We start from the raw sequence: 19,380 nt of genomic DNA, 5'->3' as shown, positions 1-19,380 counted from the left end.
GTAGCTTCATAATAAATATTAAAATCTGGTAGTATTAGCCCTGTAACTTTTTCTTCTTTTTTAAGGTTGTGTTAACTATTCTATATACTTTGCATTTCCATATGAATTTTAGAATCAACTTTCCAATTTCTATTGAAACCCTGCCTAGGATCTTGACTGGAATTATACTGACTCTATAAATGGCATCCTAACTACACTGTCTTTTGTTCCACAGGCAGGATGGATATAATTCTCCACTTATTTAAGTAATCTTTAATTTCAAGTAATATTTTATAGTTCTCCATGCTTAGGTCTTATACAACTTATTTTCCCCTTTTTCTTTTTCTTTGAAGTGAGAGGAGGGGAGATCATGAGACAGATTCCCGCATGCACCCTGACCAGGATCCACCTGGCAACCCCTGCCAATGGTTGAATCAACCAAGCTATTTTAGCACCTGAGTCTGACACGCGAACCAATCAAGAGCCACTGATGCAGGAGGGGAAGAGGAGAGAAGGGGAAAGGGGGGGAAGCTTCTCTTGTGTGCCCTGACTGGGAATTAAACCCAGGGCATTCATACATCAGGCTAACGCCAACCGGCCAGGGCCTAATATACCTTTTTTGAAAGTTAAAGTATTTCATAATTTTATGCTATTGTAAATAATAATTTCTTTTTTTTTGGTATTTTTTCGAAGTCAGAAATGGGGAGGCAGTCAGACAGACTCCCGCATGCGCCCGACGGGGATCCACCCGGCACGCCCACCAGGGGGCGATTGGTCTGCCCATCCCGGGCGTCGCTCTGTTGCGACCAGAGCCATTCTAGCGCCTGAGGCAGAGGCCACAGAGCCATTCTCAGCGCCCAGGCAAACTTTGCTCCAATGGAGCCTTGGCTGCGGGAGGGGAAAAGAGAGACAGACAGGAAGGAGAGGGGAAGGGGTGGAGAAGCAGATGGGCGCTTCTCCTGTGTGCCCTGGCTGGGAATCAAACCCGGGACTCCTGCACGCCAGGCTGACGCTCTACCACTGAGCCAACCGGCCAGGGCTGTAAATAATAATTTAAAAAATTTAATTTCTCTGTTGCAACTATGTAAAAATATTTCTGTATGCTTTCTTATATTCTGCTACCTTGCTCTCAAATTCATTATTTCTAATGGCTTTTCAATGGTTTTCTACATAAAAGATCATGTCAACTGTGAACTGACAGTTTCAGTTCTTCCTTTCCAATGTGGGTGCTACTTATGTCTAAGACTGAGAAGAACAGCAAACAGGAAGGATAGTTTAAAATCTTTAGCTTCTTCTTACTATGTCTAATCATTTAAAATTGTCATCTTTGTAGGTCAAAATTGGTAGAATTTTATTTAGTCCAATTTATTTTATTTTGTTCTTGATTATTTCAAAACCATCTCCACAGGTCCCAGGAACACACACAAAAGAGAATGAATTTATATTAGAGAGTGTCTTTATGAAGGTAGAAGCAAAACAGTCCTCACAGATTACTGACTAACCACCTACCCAACTTCCACAGAAACTACTCCCAGGCCCCTATATAGGCTTGAATTACAAAACCCGTAAGTGAGCAGGGAAGAAACAGATGTCTCCTTTCCACCTCTGACCTCACTACTTTTCCCTACCTAAGGAGCAATGAATGCACCTGAGCAGTGAGTGGCAAGAGCCTAACCCCTGCTGAAATCACATTTCTCCCATACATGGAGTTCACGCACTAAGAAGCTGCACAAATGCAAAAGAAATGGTTGTAAATATGTGTGCTGGCTCTGCAGTCTCTAATTCTCCTGCTATACAGACTTAGAATGACTATCTGGCCACAGATCAACTGTATTCTCCAATTCGGCTGAATAAAAACTAAATTTTTATTTCCATCTGTCTGGCTTCTATATTTTATTTCTCAATATGTTCTAGACTCAGAGGTATAAGGAAGAAGTATCAACCATCCCATATAACCAGACATGCTTAACACAGGATAAAAGCTTAATAAATATAGTATAAACATGAAAGGATGATATCATAAAATATAATTCTTTTAAACTATGGAGAAACAAGAAAAAAGATCTAATATAATCCTAGGTAAAATTTTAAAAAGCAGAAATACAATATGGTATACTCCTACGCTTGCATCTAAAAACAGCTATAAAGCATACATGTGAGAAATGGAAAGTATTACATAAAAAACATAAAGCTAAAATAACGTAATGAGAATATGGAGGTTTTCATTTTAAAAAATCTTAATGTTGTCATAATATGTTTCAGTATCTACCTATGCCTCAGGAGAAAACCTGAATAAAAAGTATGAAGAAAGGAAGCCCCTAGAATTGTGGGACTCCAGATATTTTTTAATACTGTTTTTTATTATCACTATAACGCTACATATGTACCAAAACAAAGTTTACTTAAATGCATATATACCAGACTGCTCAAAGCACCCTAACCTTCTGTGTACACTGGGTACTCTTCTAGGAAGCCATCTATCTATCTTATATTCTGCTAATTTGAAGCAGCAGCAGTCACAGCCACTTCTGCATTAAAATGATCCATTCTGGTAAACTGGGATTCTTGGATCAGATATGTCTCACTAGCACCAGAACATGGTAAGAAGTTCCAAATAATCAATGAAACCCTCAAGTAACCATGGCTCAATTCCTCAGGTTATCAGGGACCTCAGGAGAGCAATATTCCCTTTCTACAAACTGCTAGCAACATTTTTATATTCACTCTCCACTGAACCTCACACATTAACTGGATCCGGCCTCCTCCCACCTTCACTCAATCCTCACCTATGCCATCTCCCTACTTCAGAGCCACTTAAAAAAAATCAATACTGATTCTATTAGAAATTTTGCTTAGCCTGACCAGGCAGTGGTGCAGTGGATAGAGCGTCCAACTGGGATGTGGAGGACCCAGGTTTGAAACCCCGAGGTCTCCAGCTTGAGCCCAAGGTCACTGGCTTGAGCAAGAGATCACTCAGCCTGTTGTAGCCCACTCCCCTGGTCAAGGCACATATGAGAAAGCAGTCAATGAACAACTAAGGTGCAGCAATGGAAAATTGATGCTTCCCATCTCTCTCCCTTCCTGTCTGTCCCTCTCTCTGTCGCAAAAAAAAAAAAAAAGAAAAAAAGAAATTTTGCTTAGAACTAAGCCTTTTCTAATATATCTTAGCATTTTAAGAAATCAGCTATTAGTAAATGCTAATGATAGAAAATGAATTTTTTATTGCACAAACAGCTCTGACTGAAGAAAAACAGAGCAAAATTAAACATAAGCTTTTGTTGAAATTACCAACTAAATTATGGGAAAGAAGACTTGGCCAGGCAACTCAATTGTTTAGTATTGACCTGGTACGCCAAGGTTGCAGGTTCAATCCCCAGTCAGAATCAACCAATGAATGAATAAATAAGTGAACAATAAATCGATGTTTCTCTCCTCCCCTCCCTTTCTTTCTCTCTAAAAATATCAATCAAGCAATCAAACATACAAAATAAAATATGGAAAGAAAAATAACTTTGGTTTCTACATATAATTTTCTTTCTAAGTGTTTTTCTCGAGGGGCATGAGTATAAAACGTTATAGCCTATAAACATTATCTTTTTCTTATCTCTTTGCTTAGCTAAATTCCACCTACCCTTCAAGGCTCCAGTAATTGAACAAGCCTTGTTATACCTTTCCATGAAGCAGTTTCACCTTCTCCATGAAATCTTAATGATGGCGAAAACTTATAAAGCACTTTCTATATTGCAGGTACATTGGCCTATATACCTGGCATGTATTAACACACTTAACAATCACAACAATCCTATGAGGTATTATTTCCCCCAATTTATAGATGAGAAAACAGATGCACAAAGAGTCTGTAGTAATTTTATCCACGTTATATAGTCAGTAAATAAGTGGTAGATCTAAGATTTGAACTCAGGCAATTTGATTCCAGGTCTATCACTTGGTCATTTGACCCCTCCCTCTCCTACTGAAGACCTTCCAAAGACTGCAGCTCACCTAATCTAATCTCTCCCTACAGTGCTTGTTACATAAACTCCACAATAATATTATTAAACTCTCTATACTCTTTCTTGTTTTCTTATTTGTTTCACATGTTCTTGCACTTCTTCCCCAACTAAATTACAAACTCCTCTTAGGCAAGGCAGCCATGGTATTTGCTTCTTGCTCTTACTTTCAGCAGTGCTGTTAAAGCATTCAATATAGACTACTTAGCTGATTAAAAAACCCATAAAAACAAACAAACAAAAAAAACCCTGGCAAGTTCTATATTATAAAGACATATATTTTTTTAAATGCAAAATATCATTTAAAAAGGAGAAAACTGAAATACTCAGGCATGATGACAACGGAGTTCTATAGACAGAAAACTGGGTATTGCTACAAACTCTAACATGAAGTCACAGGCTATGTATGACTCAGCAAAATTACTTTAACACCTGAAAAAATAGCTCATGCCATCAGCATCAGATTTAGCATTACTAAAGTTAGGAAACTGACTACATATATTTATTTTTCTTCTTAATGCATCTCCTCCTGGTGAGTCATACCTACAAAACTGATAGGCCAATGTATTTCCATTTCCTAAAAGAGAACTAACACTTGAAGAAAACTCAGATGAAGTTTCTTCAACATATGTATGCATAAACTAAGCAATAACCTGTGTTATCAGGAAATAGCACATTCAAAAGAAAAAAATACTGAGGTCAGAAAGACTTCCAGGCTTGGCAAGCAGAATAAATTTTAAATAATGTTTTTCAATCCATCCAAATGAAAAAATTAAGAATTCAAAGACATGATCTGTCTTATACCCATGTACCAAGGCAGTTCAGTTAACGGCTAAGTAAATAAAAATGCCCTTAATAAAATAGGACTATTACCTAAACATTTCATCAATTTTCTTGACTATAAATCTAACAACATAAAAATCTAAGAGGCTACAGGTCTTAAGATAATTTTCAGAGGATAAGGGAGAAAAGTTTAGGATTTATGGACTTATTGAACACTGCTTTTCAAATACACTGCTAAAAGTTTTAACTTACACATATATAAATACCAAAATTTTTGCTAGCTAAGGCACTTGAACTATCTCTGGAAAAGGCTAATGCAATCCTAAAACATGAAGAAATCCTGATTATGAAATTTATGGGGGGTTTTTCTTTTAGCGTCTTGTAAGCTTTCTAGAAACAAGTAAGTTCTGTAACAATAGGAGTAAAAACAAACCAGTTGTTTGTAGGGTGAGCTGGTGGGCTGCAGACTCTAAATTAGCGGTTTTCAACTTGTTTACACTTGGTGACTGGTATAAGGAGAATCAGTTTGGTGACTGCTAAGGGAGAAATCACCCTGAACATAGCAAATCTGATTAAGATCATTGGGTCGATAATCTTCATACAACATCAGGGTGGTTAACTCTTTCACAGACCGGCACAAAATTTCTGATGGACTGGAACCAATCCATGAACCAGTGGTTGAAAATCATGGCTCCAGCGCCTGACCTATGGTGGTGCAGTGGATAAAGTGTTGACCTGGAACACTGAGGTTGCTGGTTCAAAACCCCGGGCTTGCCTGGTCAAGGTTCATATGGGAGTTGATGCTTCCTGCTCCTCCCCATCTTCTCTCTCTCTCTCTCTCTCACTCACTCTCTCTCTCTTTCTCCTCTCTCTATAAAAATGAATAAATGAAATCTATAAAAAAGAAAAAGAAAATCATGGCTCTAAATCAGTGGTAGTCAACCTGGGCCCCACTGCCCACTAGTGGGCGTTCCAGCTTTCACGGTGGGTGGTAGCGGAGTAACCAAAGTATAAATAAAATGATAGATTTAACTATAGTAAGTTGTTTTAAAAAGATTTATTCTGCCAAACTTAGTGAAAATCCGACATAAAGTACTTGGTAAATAATTATTATTATATGCTTTAACTTACTGTAACTCTGCTTTATAAATTTTATAAAGTTACTTCCCATACTTTATAAATCACCATTACTGTGGAACCAGTGGGCAGTTAGAAAATTTTACTACTAACAGAGATACAAAAGTGGGCGGTAGGTATAAAAAGGTTGACTACCCCTGCTCTAAATGATTAAAAACAAAAGTAGTTAAGTTAATGCCACTGGTTAAAATGGTTACAAAAAAAACTAAACATAAAATTTTAAGTTAATAAATAAAGTGAAAAAAGAAAATAACCGAATTAACTATAAAATGGTATTCAAGGATGCACACTAATACCTTATTTTCAAATGACACTTAAGATTCCCATCCCCTCCTCCTATCAAAATATGGGTATAAAGAACTGAAATTAATCATAGGTTCTATCATGAAATCTGGAAGACAAGTAAATATCTTAATCTGGCCCCCTAATTCCAATTATATCAAGCTACCAAGTTCATTAGAGGTAATTCCTAGAAACCAGTTCTTCTGTACAAAGTTGAAAGACTGTGCCTTAGTGTGACTTGAACACCGTATGTTTTGCTCCATAGAACACATTTTTCCCCCAAAAAAGTGGAGGGAAAAATGCCCGTGCATCTTATGGAGCGAAAAATACAGTATCTTGTTAAATATTTTAACACACCATTTCATTCAGAATATTTTTTTCCTTATTTTCCTCCTTAAAACCCTAGGTGTGTCTTATGGTCAGGTGCATCTTATGGAGCAAAATATATGATAATTCATTCTAGCCTGCTTTACTTGGCTATCATGCCACTAAAGCAGAATCTGCCAAACTGTTATTTCAAAAACACAAGCTTTTTATTTTCACATCATTATACACAATGAAGCAGAAAACAGAAATGAAAACACTACCAGATGTAAAACAGCACAGCTAGAGGCTATTCCTCTAATCAAGGGTTTAACAAAGTATGCCAAATCCTCAGCGGCTGAAAACACAAACCATTCTAATAGCTACTCTTGCCTATATTGTCCCTATCCACTCTGATGTTTTGCTGCATCAAGAAGTGAAAATATGTCATGATTTTAACATCCACCCACTACCTGAAGCATACCTCCGCCCAAAGGAAAACTTACCTCTGCAAAATGTGTTGATGTGCTATTGTCCATCCGGCTGCTGCCACCACCACCTAAAAAACTAAAGAGAACAAGAACTGAGTGCTTCTATTCCCAGGAACAAACTCCCCCCCCCCCCCCCAGAAGCTAAATAGAGAATGGTACAATGAGAACCAAGCCCAATAAGGAAAAGTAACTCATCCCAACATGACACCTACAAAAAAAATTTATGACAAACTGGCATGTGGATTAATCTATAAAAAACTGTTAACTAAAAAATCAGAGAAAAATCAAGTGAAAAATTGGGGAGAAGGGCCACGACAGAGAAGAAGGACCCACAGAGCCAGCAATGCAATTCAAATTTGATTTAGCAAAAGAAGAAAAACATTTACTCTCAAATAGACTAAGAAATAAAACAAGATTCTCAAAATAGTGTTTCACTAAAAAAACATTCAACCACCAAATAAACATATTTGAGACTACAAGAGTTAATATATCCTGGGAATGATTTAATGTAGTATAATTAGCACATTATAAAAGGGCTCAATAAATATTTTTTTCTTCCCTAATAGGATATCCTGTACTTTATCTACTCAACCTTCAGTGCCCAAGTCAAATGCAACCTCCTCCCTTAAGTCTTTTCTGAACTCACCAACCAAAAGAGATTCCACCACACACCTCTACATTCTGACTTTGAGTCAAATTATACCTTGTATTTTAAATATCTAGAATTTGTATCATCCATTTATTATTTTAAGAAATTAAATTTAATGGGGTAACTGATCAATAAGAGTACAGTGGCATTTGAACTGTTGATTGTGTTGTGTGCCCATCACCCAAAGTCAAATCATTTTCTATCACCATATATTGGTCCGTTATTTCCCTCCTCCCTACCCCCCACCCTGGTAACCACTTCATTTTTATCTATGTCCATGAGTCTGTTTTATAATCCCTTTTATGTGTCAAATCATATAGTTCTTGGCTTTTCCTTATTTACTTATGTCACTTAGTTTAATGTTCTCAAGGTCCATCAATGTTATCGTAAATGGCAATATATCATCATTTCTTATGGCTGAGTAGTATTCCACTTTAGATATGTGCCACTTCTTCTTTATCCAATCCTCTATCAAGAAACACTTTAGTTGTTTCCATCTCTTGGCCACTGTGAATAATGCTGCGATGAACGTGGAGCTGCATATATCTTTGCGCACCAATGTTTTTAAGTTTTCTGGGTAGATATCCAGTAGAGGGATTGCTAGGTCATATGGTAATTCTATTCTTGGTTTTTGGAGGAACTGCCAAACTGTCCTCCATAATGCTATACCAGTTTACATTCCCACCATCAGTGAATTAGGGTTCCTTTTTCTCCACAGCCTGTTCAACACTTGTTATTACCTACCATGATGATAACAGCCAATATAACAGGTGTGAGGTGGTATCTTATAATAATAGTTTCTATTTGTATTTCTCTAACAGCTAGTGAAGCATCTTTTCATATATTTATTTGTTTCCTATATGTTTTCATGGAAGAAGTATCTGTTCAGATCCTCTCCCCATTTTTTAACTGGAATGTTTGTTTGTTTGTTGCTGAGCTTTGTGAGTTCTTTATATACACTGCTCACAAAAATTAGGGGGTATTTTATCGCTTCATATTCGTTTTGAAATATCCCCTAACTTTTGTGAGCAGTATATTTTGGATATTAACCCTTCATCAGAGCTGTTGTTTGTAAATCTCATTTGGTTAGCTACCTTTTTGTTTTGTTGTTGGTTTCTTTGCTGTGCAGATGCTTCTTAGTTTTTAGTTTAATATAGTCCCATTCATATATTTTTGCCTTTACTTCTCTTGCCTTTGGGATCAAATTCATAAATTGTTCTCTGCAGCCAAAGTCCATAAGTTTAGTGCCTATGTTTTCTTCCATGTAATTTATTATTTCAGATCTTATATTGTTTCAGATTTTATATTTAGGTCTTTGATCCATTTTTAATTCATTTTTGTGCATGGGGATAAACAATAGTCAAGTTCCATTCTTTTGCATGAGGCTTTCCAATTTTCCCAGCACCATTTATTGAAGAGGCTTTCTTTTGGCTATACCTGCTTTTCTTGGGATATTATTTGCTTATAGAATCATTTTCCAACTTTTTACTTTGAGGCTCTTTTTGTCCTTGCAGCTAAGATGTGTCCCCTGAAGGTAGCATATGTTCGGGTTTTGCTTTTTGAACCAATCTGCTACTCTGTGCCTCTTTATTGGTGAATTTAGTCCATTTACATTTAGGGTAATTGTTGACACATGAGGATTTCCTATATCCATTTTATGTTTTGTTATCTGGGAGCTCTGTGTCTTCTTTGGTTTTTTTCCTTTGTGTTTCTGCCAGTTGTTTTTGTTTGGTGGTATTCCATACTTGTCCTGTTTCCTTGTTTTTTAATCTATATGTTTCAGTACTGGTTTTTTCATGGGTGGTTACCATTAGGTTATTAAGAAAAATATTTTCATATATACAAGAGTCCATTGTCTTATGAGGACTTCTGCACTCCATCTTACTTTGCCACTGCAGACCTTTAGCCTCTCACCTTTTATGTTTTTGTTGTCACAGATTATCCTTGTTCACAGTGTGACCTTGTTGAACCTTTTACTTGTAGTTTTGTTCTTTGTATTCGGCAGAATAACCTCCTTGGGTATTTCCTGCAGTGGGAGTTTTCTGGTGATAAATTCCCTCACCTTTTGTATGTCTGGAAATGTTTTTATTCCTTTTTCATATTTGAAGGATAATTTTAATGGATATAGTATTCTTGGCTGAATTCCTCTTTCAGTACTTTGAATGTTTGGATTCACTCTGGTCTGTCGAGTTTCTGCTGAGAAGTGCGGTGATAACCTGATGGGCTTTCCTTTATATGTTATGTTGTTGTTGTTTTTTTATTAATTTTAATTTATTGCGTTTACATGGATTCAAGTGTCCCACTGAATATAACGCCCTCACCTCCCACTTCCATGTTCCTATTTATACCACTTTTGCCACCCTCCCCCTAACTCTCTCCCCCCTTCCCTCTGAGATTTGCTGTCCTGTTCTCTGTATCTGTGTTATACGTATATAATTTCACTAATCCCTTCACCTTCTGATTCCCCTCCCCTCATCCCCCTTCCCTCTGACTGCTGTCCCTCTGGTCCCTGTGACCCTTCCTCTGCCTCTATTCCATTCCTCAGTTCACTCTGTTCATTAGATTCCACATATTAGTGAGATAATATGATATTGGTCTTTCTCTGCTTGTTACGTTCTTCTTTCCCTAGCTGCCTAAAGGATTCTTTCCTTGTCATTAAATGTTGGGTTTTTTTGTGACAGAGACAGAGAGACAAGAGAGGGACAGATAGGGACAGACAGACAAGAAGGAAGAGAGATGAGAAGCATCAATTCTTTATTGCGGTACGTTAGTTGTTCATTGATTGCTTTCTCATATGTGCCTTGACCGTGGGGCTACAGCAGACCGAGTGACCCCTTGCTCAAGCCAGCGATCTTGGGCTTATGCTGGTGAACCTTGCTCAAACCAGATGAGCCTGAGCTCAAGCCGGCAACCTCAGGGTTTCAAACCTGGGTCCTCTATGTCCTAGTCTGACGCTCTATTCACTGTGCCACTGCCTGGTCAGGTTCCTTGTCATTAATTTTTAACAGTTTTATTAATCTGACTTGGAGAAGGCCTGTTTGGGCTGAGACAATTAGGCATTGTTTGCTTCTTGGATTAGAGACTCTAACTCTTTCCACAGGCTTAAGAAGTTCTCATCAATTATTTGAACAAGCTCTCCATTCCCTTCTTCCTGTCTTCTTCTTCTGATACACCCATTATTATTATATTCCTCTTTCTAATGGAGTCAGTTCTTATGGAACTCTCTCATTTCTTTTAATTCTTGAGTCTCTCTCTTCTTCCCTTTGTATCATCTCTAGTTGCCTGTCTTCAATATCACTGATACTCTCCTCTATCTACCTGTTCTATTAGCTAAACTTGCCAGCTCAATTTTCAATTCACGTATTGAGTTCTTCATCTGTTTTTAAAGTTTCACTCTCTCTGAGGAAGTACTCGTTTTGTTTTGTGAGCTAATTAAATTGCCTGTTAGTGTTTTCTCACATCTTGTTAAGTATTTTCAGAACTTCAATTTTGAATTCTCTATCATTTAACTCCAAGGTTTCCATGAGAGACTGCTTTCTGGAGATTTTTCATTTTCTTTCTGAACTGCATCACTTTCTTGGGTAGTCACAGTATCAGCTTTTTCTGCCTTGATGTCATTTGAGAGTGGTATTGTTAAGATATGAAACAAAAAACAAAAAATAAAAATCGACAATAAAAGACAAACCCACAAAGAAACAAAAAACAATAATCAAATACAAACAAACAAACAACTAAAACCCCATATAAACCAAGCAAACAAAAGGAAATGGTATTGCATTTGCAAGAGGTTTTTCTATTTTTTTCCAGTAGTTGGCACTGGATTAGAAGCTTTAGCTCTGTAAAATCCCGAGATTGACCTCACCTGAGATGTTGCTGTCCTGATGATAGGGTGGATAGGGCATGCTATGAGGGATTTACGGCTTTAGCAATGGCAATCTCAGGCCTCCGGGCACTCCTCTCTGCATCTCAACAGACCAGGGGGCCAGACACAGAGTACCTCTGATCTTCAGGGGAAAGTGTGGCCCTGTAGAACTAACTGTGGGGTATGTCTCTGCCACTCTCCATACCCAGTGAGGGAAAGGAGGTGGGATCTAGGAAGCGGAGGGGGGGGGGGCACACTTTGTATTTCTGTGATCTCTCCCCAGTGTGGGCTGCAAGAACACTGGCAGTGACCCCATACTCTGCAGCCACTTTGGTTCAGTATCTCTCCAAAAGCCCTTCAACAACCTCTCCACTCCACCTGGCCAAAGGAGACCCAGATACTCTGGGTTTCTCCTCTCTTCAGGGACCCTGCAGTCAAAAGACCAGACATTCCAAAAGCCCAGACCAAGCCTCTTCCCTATCTGAACTCACACAGTGAATGCTTCTGATCTTCCACCTCCATCCCCCCTCTATTGTAACCCTTCCCACCTTCTGTCAATTCCATGTGTGAACCTTTCCAGGCAAGCCTGTGAACCCACGTGGGATTCCTTCCCTGAATTTCAGCTGTTTAATTTGTTGACATTTCAAAGGGAGACATCAAGGGAATCTCTTATGCCACTAATCTGACGTCTCTCAAATTCAGAGGCTAAAGACTGTATTCTACTAATACAAGTATAGCTAAAGTTATTATTATGTGTCGGAGAGCATATCGAGAACTCATCACTTCAGAAAACCCTGCAATGCCACATTCTATATTGATAACTTAAAAATAAAAGTTAAATTAGCATCACACGTGTAAACATGTGAGAAACAACTATGTAGCTAACTTAGCTTGATGCAGTAGGGAGGTCAATGGAGTTGTCCTGACCTGCCATCTACCAGCTGAGTGACTTCAGGCACCAACTTCTCAGTGCCTTAGTGTCCTTATATATAAAGTGGGCATAATAATGGCACTTATAATAGCATAGCGGTAAGGATTACCTAAATTAACACATGTAAAACATGTGGAACAGTGCTTAGCACCACAGAAAGCCCTTGACAGAGGATGAGGATAGTGCTAATAATGGGGTGTGGTGTGGTGATAGGTGCTCCTTGGTGGGAGCATGAGAAAGGCACTTCAGTTTCACCCAGGAGGTTGGGAAGGGTGCTGTAGAATTGCTCTTACATATCAGAGGAAGAGATCCTTCCAAGTGGAGGATTCAGCACTAAGGGTACAGTTAGGGTGGAGAGAAGGATGTTCTGAGAACTTTTTAGTCAGGCAGGAAATTTTCCCCACTCCTGAAATCTGAGCTTAGTATAGAAGTGGAGACAGAGATGGCATGCTTCCATCTCAAAAACATTTTGTTTGTACTCATGAGAGAAAAGTGGCCAGGCTGGAAAAATATGGTTTGTGAACAAATGCTTTTCTCAAATAGACATGATCAGTGCCTATAGTAGCAGGGAGGTTGATAATAAGAAGCACTTAACTAGTTAATTCCAGGTTGTGGAAAAACTTAAGAAATTGAAGGGTTTAAACAAATCTGAATGAATTATACAAGTTAACAGTGTGCTCTGAGTTTAGCAAATTATTTTTGAGCCCTTCACTTTCCTTCAAACAAACAAACAAAGCACTTTGCAGTCAAGCTCACAACCCACAATCAAATGGTATCAATGCTAGGCAAAAACCCTGATAAAATTCCTGACTTCTTTTTATCCTTCTCATTCCCAGAAAACTATTCCTTTAAGAAACAAGGGACATGAATTGCTGTATCTCCAAAACTACAGAAATTACTAAAAATAAAACCTACTGAAGTAGTGAAAAAGACCCACTTAACTGTAGCTTGTACATAAATACATTTATATGTATTATAATTCAGTGTAGTATTTCCAAACAGAATGATCAGTTTTAAATTAATGTGGTTTGTTAACAGTTAAAAGTGATAACATGGCCTGGCCGGTTAGCTCCGTTGGATAAGAGTGTTTCATGGAAACAACAAGGTTGAGGGTTCGATTCCCAATCAGGACACACACAGGAAGCAACCAAAAAATGCACGACTGAGTGGAACAACAAATGCTTCCCTTCCCCTCCCCTCTCTCTCCCTCTCTCTCTTTGGCTCTCTAAATGTCAATAAAAATTAAGCCCTGACCAGATTGCTCAGTTGGTTGGAGCGTCATCCTGGAGCACAGAGGTTGCCAATTTGATTACCCAGTCAGGGTACATACAGGAGCAACTCGATGTTCCTGTCTTTCTCCTTGTCTCTCTCTCAAAAAAAAACAAAAACACCACACACACATACACAAATAAACTGATAACACAAACTGAAGAAGATTGGGTGTGAAATGTTGAACTTCCTTTGATAGGTAATTACAAAGTGTGCTTCTGAAGTTCAAAAAGACAGCCTTAAGACAACATTAAAAGTAAAAATTGGGTCCTGGCTGGTTGGCTCAGTGGATAGAGCATCTTCCCAGGGTATGGACGTCCTGGGTTTGGTTCCCAATCAAGGCACACAAGAGAAACGACCATCTGCTTCTCTCCCTTCCCTCTGCCCCTTCACTCCCTCTTCCCCTCTCCCAGCCAGTGGCTCAATAGGTTGATTCCAGCCCCAGCCCCAGAGAAGGATGGGTGGGGAAGGGGGGGGGGGCGGTTTGGATGGATCCAGGTCAGGTGCATAAGGGAGTGTCTCACTACCTCCCCTCTTTTCACTTTTTTTAAAGAAAAAAAACGAGGTAAAAATTGGCTTTCACTCTGTTCAAGTGGTTTATTTTGCACTGAAAAATGGGTGTGAGACATAGGTGATGTGAAATTTCATCCCCTGTCCTGATTGGTTGGCTCAGTGGTAGAGCACTGCCCAGCATGTGGATGTCCCAGGACTAATTTCCAGTCAGGGCACACAGGAAAAGTGACCATCTGCTTCTCCACCCCTTCCCTCCCACCTCTTTCTTTCACTCTCTCTCTCTCACTCCCTCCCGCAGCCATGGGCTGGATTGGTTGGAGCAAGGTGATCCTGGAACTGAGGATGGCTCCTTGGCCTCAGCCTCAGGCACTAAAAAAAAAAAAATAGCTCAGTTGCCCGACAACAGAGCAACAGCCCCAGATGGGCAGAGTGTTGCTCCATAGAGGATTTGCCGGGTGGATCCTGGTCGGGGCTCATGCAGGAATCTGTCTCTCTGCCTCCCGTCCTCTCACTTAAAAAAAAAAAATCATCTGTTGATGGAATTGCTTGAAGGTGATATGACTTTTTCTTCTTTTTTCTCCACCTGCTCAGCCTATGAAATTTCCTATCTGGAAGCTAATCTCCTAAAATACCTTGGGAATTTAAGAAAAACCTAATCTTCTGGTGTGTAAACAAAAGGGATTTAGTATATTGCTTTTTTCCTGACACTCAACCTAAAGTGTTGAAGGCTTACATGAGCTAGTGCTTAGCAGGCAAAGCAAAACCAGCCATTCTTATTTAGTTATCTATTAAGTAATTACCTTTGAAAAAGTTCACTTTTACTATTAAAAATGCTGTTTTTCTCTTTATTAAAGCTTAAAAGGTATGGGGGAGATAGGGGGGCAGTTAAACTTGAAGAGTCAAGTTAAAAGGAACTGGGATTTAGATACAAGGCTAGATTATCAAGAGAGCAGGTTATTGAGGGAGAAAAGAGGAATAATAGTTTTAAAAAATAGTTTGATGGCAAAGGTATTTTACATGTGTCAGTGAGTGTTTCTTCTCTATTTCCAAGGGAAAGAAAGGTATTTAATAGACTTCTAAAGTTTTCAACAGTGTTTCTACATATAAAGAAAAAAATACTTGAAAAAATGTCTATTGTGATATGCTAGTAAATGCTTAAAAATTGGCTGTCTGGGGAGAGGAGAGAGGAGGAGGAGGCCCTGATTTGTAGTTTGTCAATTTCCTTGATGTAAATACTCCCCACCAAAAGACTGTATATTATTAATACAAGTACATGCAGTTTTTATTATATGTCAGACATACAGAGCTTCATCACTTTTCAAAGCTCTGCAATGCCATATTCTATATCTGTAACTTGAAAATAAAAGTTGTTAAATTAGTATCACACGTGTAAACAATAACTGCCTACTCTCAAAATCAGGGAGAGATAATGTCCCCATGAAATTTGCAAAGAGGGGAAACTGGCTAAGGCTTTGGGGAAAGGGGGATGGAAAACGAACCACAAGGACCACTGGATACTACTTCAAGAGTCTCATGTTAAGCGTATAAACATGTACCCACATTCACCCCAATGCTATAAAGTCTGCAAACTACAATAAATAGCTTTCATTCTCAGAATTATAATACCAATCCAGACACTGTAGTGAGCTTACTAAGGAAACACACACCCTGGTTAATCAGGAACTAAAAGTGAAAAAGCAAAGCAAATGTCATTCTCATTAGAAACCATTAAACATGTGTATTTGTGTCAGAAGTTAAAAATGTTTTTGTAAAGGCTTAACCTGTGGTGGCGCAGTGTATGAAGTGGTGACCTGGAATGCTGAGGTCGCCAGTTCAAAACCTTGGGCTTGCCCACAAGGCACATAGGGGAGTTGATGCTTCCTGCTCCTCCCCCTTCTCTCTCTCTCTCTCTCTCTAAAATGAATAAAGTCTTAAAATATATATGTTTTTAAAAATGCTTTTGTAAAAAAATACTTCAGAGGTACAAGAAGCCCAATAGTATCCTACAATCCATGCCAAATAAGTAATTGACATACCTACCACATAACTTCTTAAAAAAGTTGAGTGGGGCCCTGGCTGGTCGCTCAGTAGATAGACGTCAGCCTGGAGTATGGATGTCCAGGGTTCATGCTCCTCCCTAAAAGTCCCTCAACATCCCCCCTCTTCTTAAAATTTCTTAGTATAGTGCTCACAAAAATTAGGGGATATTTTATGGCTTTATATTCATTTTGAAATATCCCCTAATTTTTGTGAGCAGTATATTTTAAGAGTGATAGGGCTCATCATAGAAAAGGGATAATAAAAACAACCATATTGTTCTTAGAAATGTTAAAAAGCTTAAAAAAATTAACAAGGTGTCCCTCCAGATCAGAGGTCGGAAACCTATGGCTCGCGAGCCAGATGTGGCTCTTTTAATGGCTGCATCTGGCTCGCAGACAAATCTTTAATAATAAAAAAAAAACATTACAAATATAAAACAATCTCATGTATTACAATCCATTCATTTCCTACCGCTCATGTTCATGGTTGCAGGTGGCTGGAGCCAATCACAGCTGTCCTCCAGGACAACACCAAATTTTTATTGGATAATGCCTAACGTACACATGTCGTTGTATGGCTCTCATAAAATTACATTTTAAAATATGTGGTGTTTATGGCTCTCTCAGCCAAAAAGGTTCCTGACTCCTGCTCCAGATGAATGTGTAGTAGCAAATGGGGCCTATTATCTAATATTTACATATAAGAATTTCCCCATTAGTCTTTATCATCCACTGCTTACCACTGTCATTTCTAAGTATTCAAATCTGCAAATGTTTACGAACTTTGTAGAAGGACTAATTCTTTTGTTGATACAGGTTTCTAAGGAATGCCACACACAAACAGAAACAATACATCGTATCATACCCACAATAACATCAGCTTCCAAATTTTCCAAAATCGTCTTCCTTCTGCCACTTTTCCCCCCTCCAAATCCACCTACCTTCACCTCAGCAGAGAGTAGCAGTTACAAAACAAATCCCTCTCTATTCATTTAGTCAATGCTGAAAGAAAATAATTTTGATAACAGAATGCCTGATTTTTTTTTTTTTTTGTATTTTTCTGAAGCTGGAAACGGGGATAGACAGACTCCCGCATGCGCCCGACCAGGATCCACCCGGCATGCCCACCAGGGGGCGATGCTCTGCCCACCAGGGGGCAATGCTCTGCCCCTCCGGGGTGTCGCTCTGTCGCAACCAGAGCCACTCCAGCGCCTGGGGCAGAGGCCAAGGAGCCATCCCCAGCGCCCGGGCCATCTTTGCTCCAATGGAGCCTCGCTGCGGGAGGAGAAGAGAGAGACAGAGAGGAAGGAGAGGGGGAGGGGTGGAGAAGCAGATGGGCGCTTCTCCTGTGTGCCCTGGCCGGGAATCAAACCCGGGACTTCTGCACGCCAGGCCATCGCTCTACCACTGAGCCAACCGGCCAGGGCTACTGCCTGATTTATCTATGAGCTTGTACAATACCTGGAATCATCTGTCACTTCTTCAATAAATCCAGATTCACATCTAGGACAAATATATTCCTATAAAAGAAAAAAACAAATTAAGTCTTTCATTAAAAAGCTAAGTACGTAGTTTCAGAGTAACATGCAATATATAAGCTGATGCTGTGAAATATTTTATGTGCTTGCTCACTCCCAGGATAGTGTTTTTCTATTGTATTCTGGCAAATGACAAATTCCACAAATGTTTGCAGAACAGCTTCATAAGTGGCTCCCACTGAGAGCTGAAAGGGAGAGTGTCAAGATTTTTTTCTTTTTCTTAATTTGGATTTTTTTTAAAAACTGGAATGAAATCATTGCCTAATTTTCTCTTCAAATCTAATGAAAAAGTTCCATTAGCAATAAAAGATAATATTAATGGGTACAGAAACTGCTATTTTTTTATGTACATATAGGAGACATAAACTGAAACACAGGATAAATCACTTTGAAGACTAGAAATTTACAATGAGCTTTTACAATATTTCTAATTTATATTTTGACTACCAATGATTCCAAATAAAACATAATATAATATATTCAGACCCAAATAAGTCAAAGAAATCTTGAGAAAGATTAAATTAGGAAGTATTATACTTCCTCATGATAAACAATACTACAAAGCTACAATAATCAAAATAGCATGGTACTGACATAAAAACAGATATACAGATCAATGGAAAATAGAGAACCTAGTGCTCGCTTTGGCAGCACATATACTAAAATCAGAATAGAGAGCCCAGAAACAAATTCTTGCTTACATGGTCAATTAATCTATGACAAAGGAGGCAAGGATATACACAATGGGGTAAAGACAGTCTCTTCAATAAATGGTGTTGGCAAAATTGAATACAAGCAAAAAAGTAAAATTGGATCACTTTCTTACACCATATACAAAAATAAACTTAAAATGGATTAAAGACTTAAATGTTAAACCTGGAACTATAAAACTCTGAGATGAAAACAGGCAGTAAACTCTTTGACACTAGTATTAGCAGTATCTCTGGATACATCTCCTCAAGCAAGGGAAACAAAAGTAAAAATAACAAATGGATTATATCACACTAAAACCTTTTTGCACAGTGAAGGAAACAAAAGGAAAAGACAACCTACTGAATGGGAGAAGATTTGCAAATGATATATCCAACAGGGGGTTAATATCCAAACTATATAAAGATCTCCTTACAACACTAAAACAAAAAACCAATCCATTTTAAAAATTGGTAGATGTGATGAATACACATTTCTCCCAAGAGGACATGCAAATGGTCAACAGACATGAAAAGATGCTCAACATTATTGCTAATCATCAGGAAAATGCAAATCAAAACCACAATGAGGTATCACCTTACACTTGTCAGAATGGCTATCATCAGTAAATCAACAAATAACAAATGTTGGTGAGGTTGAGGAGAAAAGGAAACCCTTGTACACTGTTGATGGGACTGTAAATCGTGTTTTCCACTATGGAAAACAGTATAGAGATTCCTCAGAAACTTAAAAATAGAGTTGTCATACAATACAGCAATTCCAGTGCTAGGTATTTAGAAAAACAAAAACACTAATTTGAAAAGATATATGCACCCCTATGCTCATTGTACCATTACTAGTAATAGTCAAGATATGGAAAGCAACCTAGGTGTCCATCCATAGA

The 19,380-nt window shown here is 38.5% G+C and overlaps 1 protein-coding gene across 2 annotated transcripts in view; it reads right to left on the bottom strand.

Annotated features, from left to right (window-relative positions):
- The window catches only part of RNF115 (ring finger protein 115), an 85,560-nt gene that overhangs the window by 39,514 nt on the left and 26,666 nt on the right, over positions 1 to 19,380 (bottom strand). For both annotated transcript variants that reach the window (XM_066362093.1, XM_066362092.1), the window contains exons 2-3: positions 17,710 to 17,768; positions 7,001 to 7,061 (exon numbers count right to left, since the gene is read on the bottom strand). In XM_066362093.1, the coding sequence (XP_066218190.1) occupies positions 7,001 to 7,061; positions 17,710 to 17,768 (120 nt within the window). The remainder of the gene's footprint in view (positions 1 to 7,000; positions 7,062 to 17,709; positions 17,769 to 19,380) is intronic.

Source organism: Saccopteryx leptura, chromosome 2 (assembly GCF_036850995.1).
Source record: "Saccopteryx leptura isolate mSacLep1 chromosome 2, mSacLep1_pri_phased_curated, whole genome shotgun sequence".
In the NCBI taxonomy this organism is placed as follows: domain Eukaryota; kingdom Metazoa; phylum Chordata; class Mammalia; order Chiroptera; family Emballonuridae; genus Saccopteryx; species Saccopteryx leptura.
The sequence above is the reverse complement of the archived record's forward strand: the minus strand, read 5'-3'. Positions and strand labels throughout refer to the sequence as shown.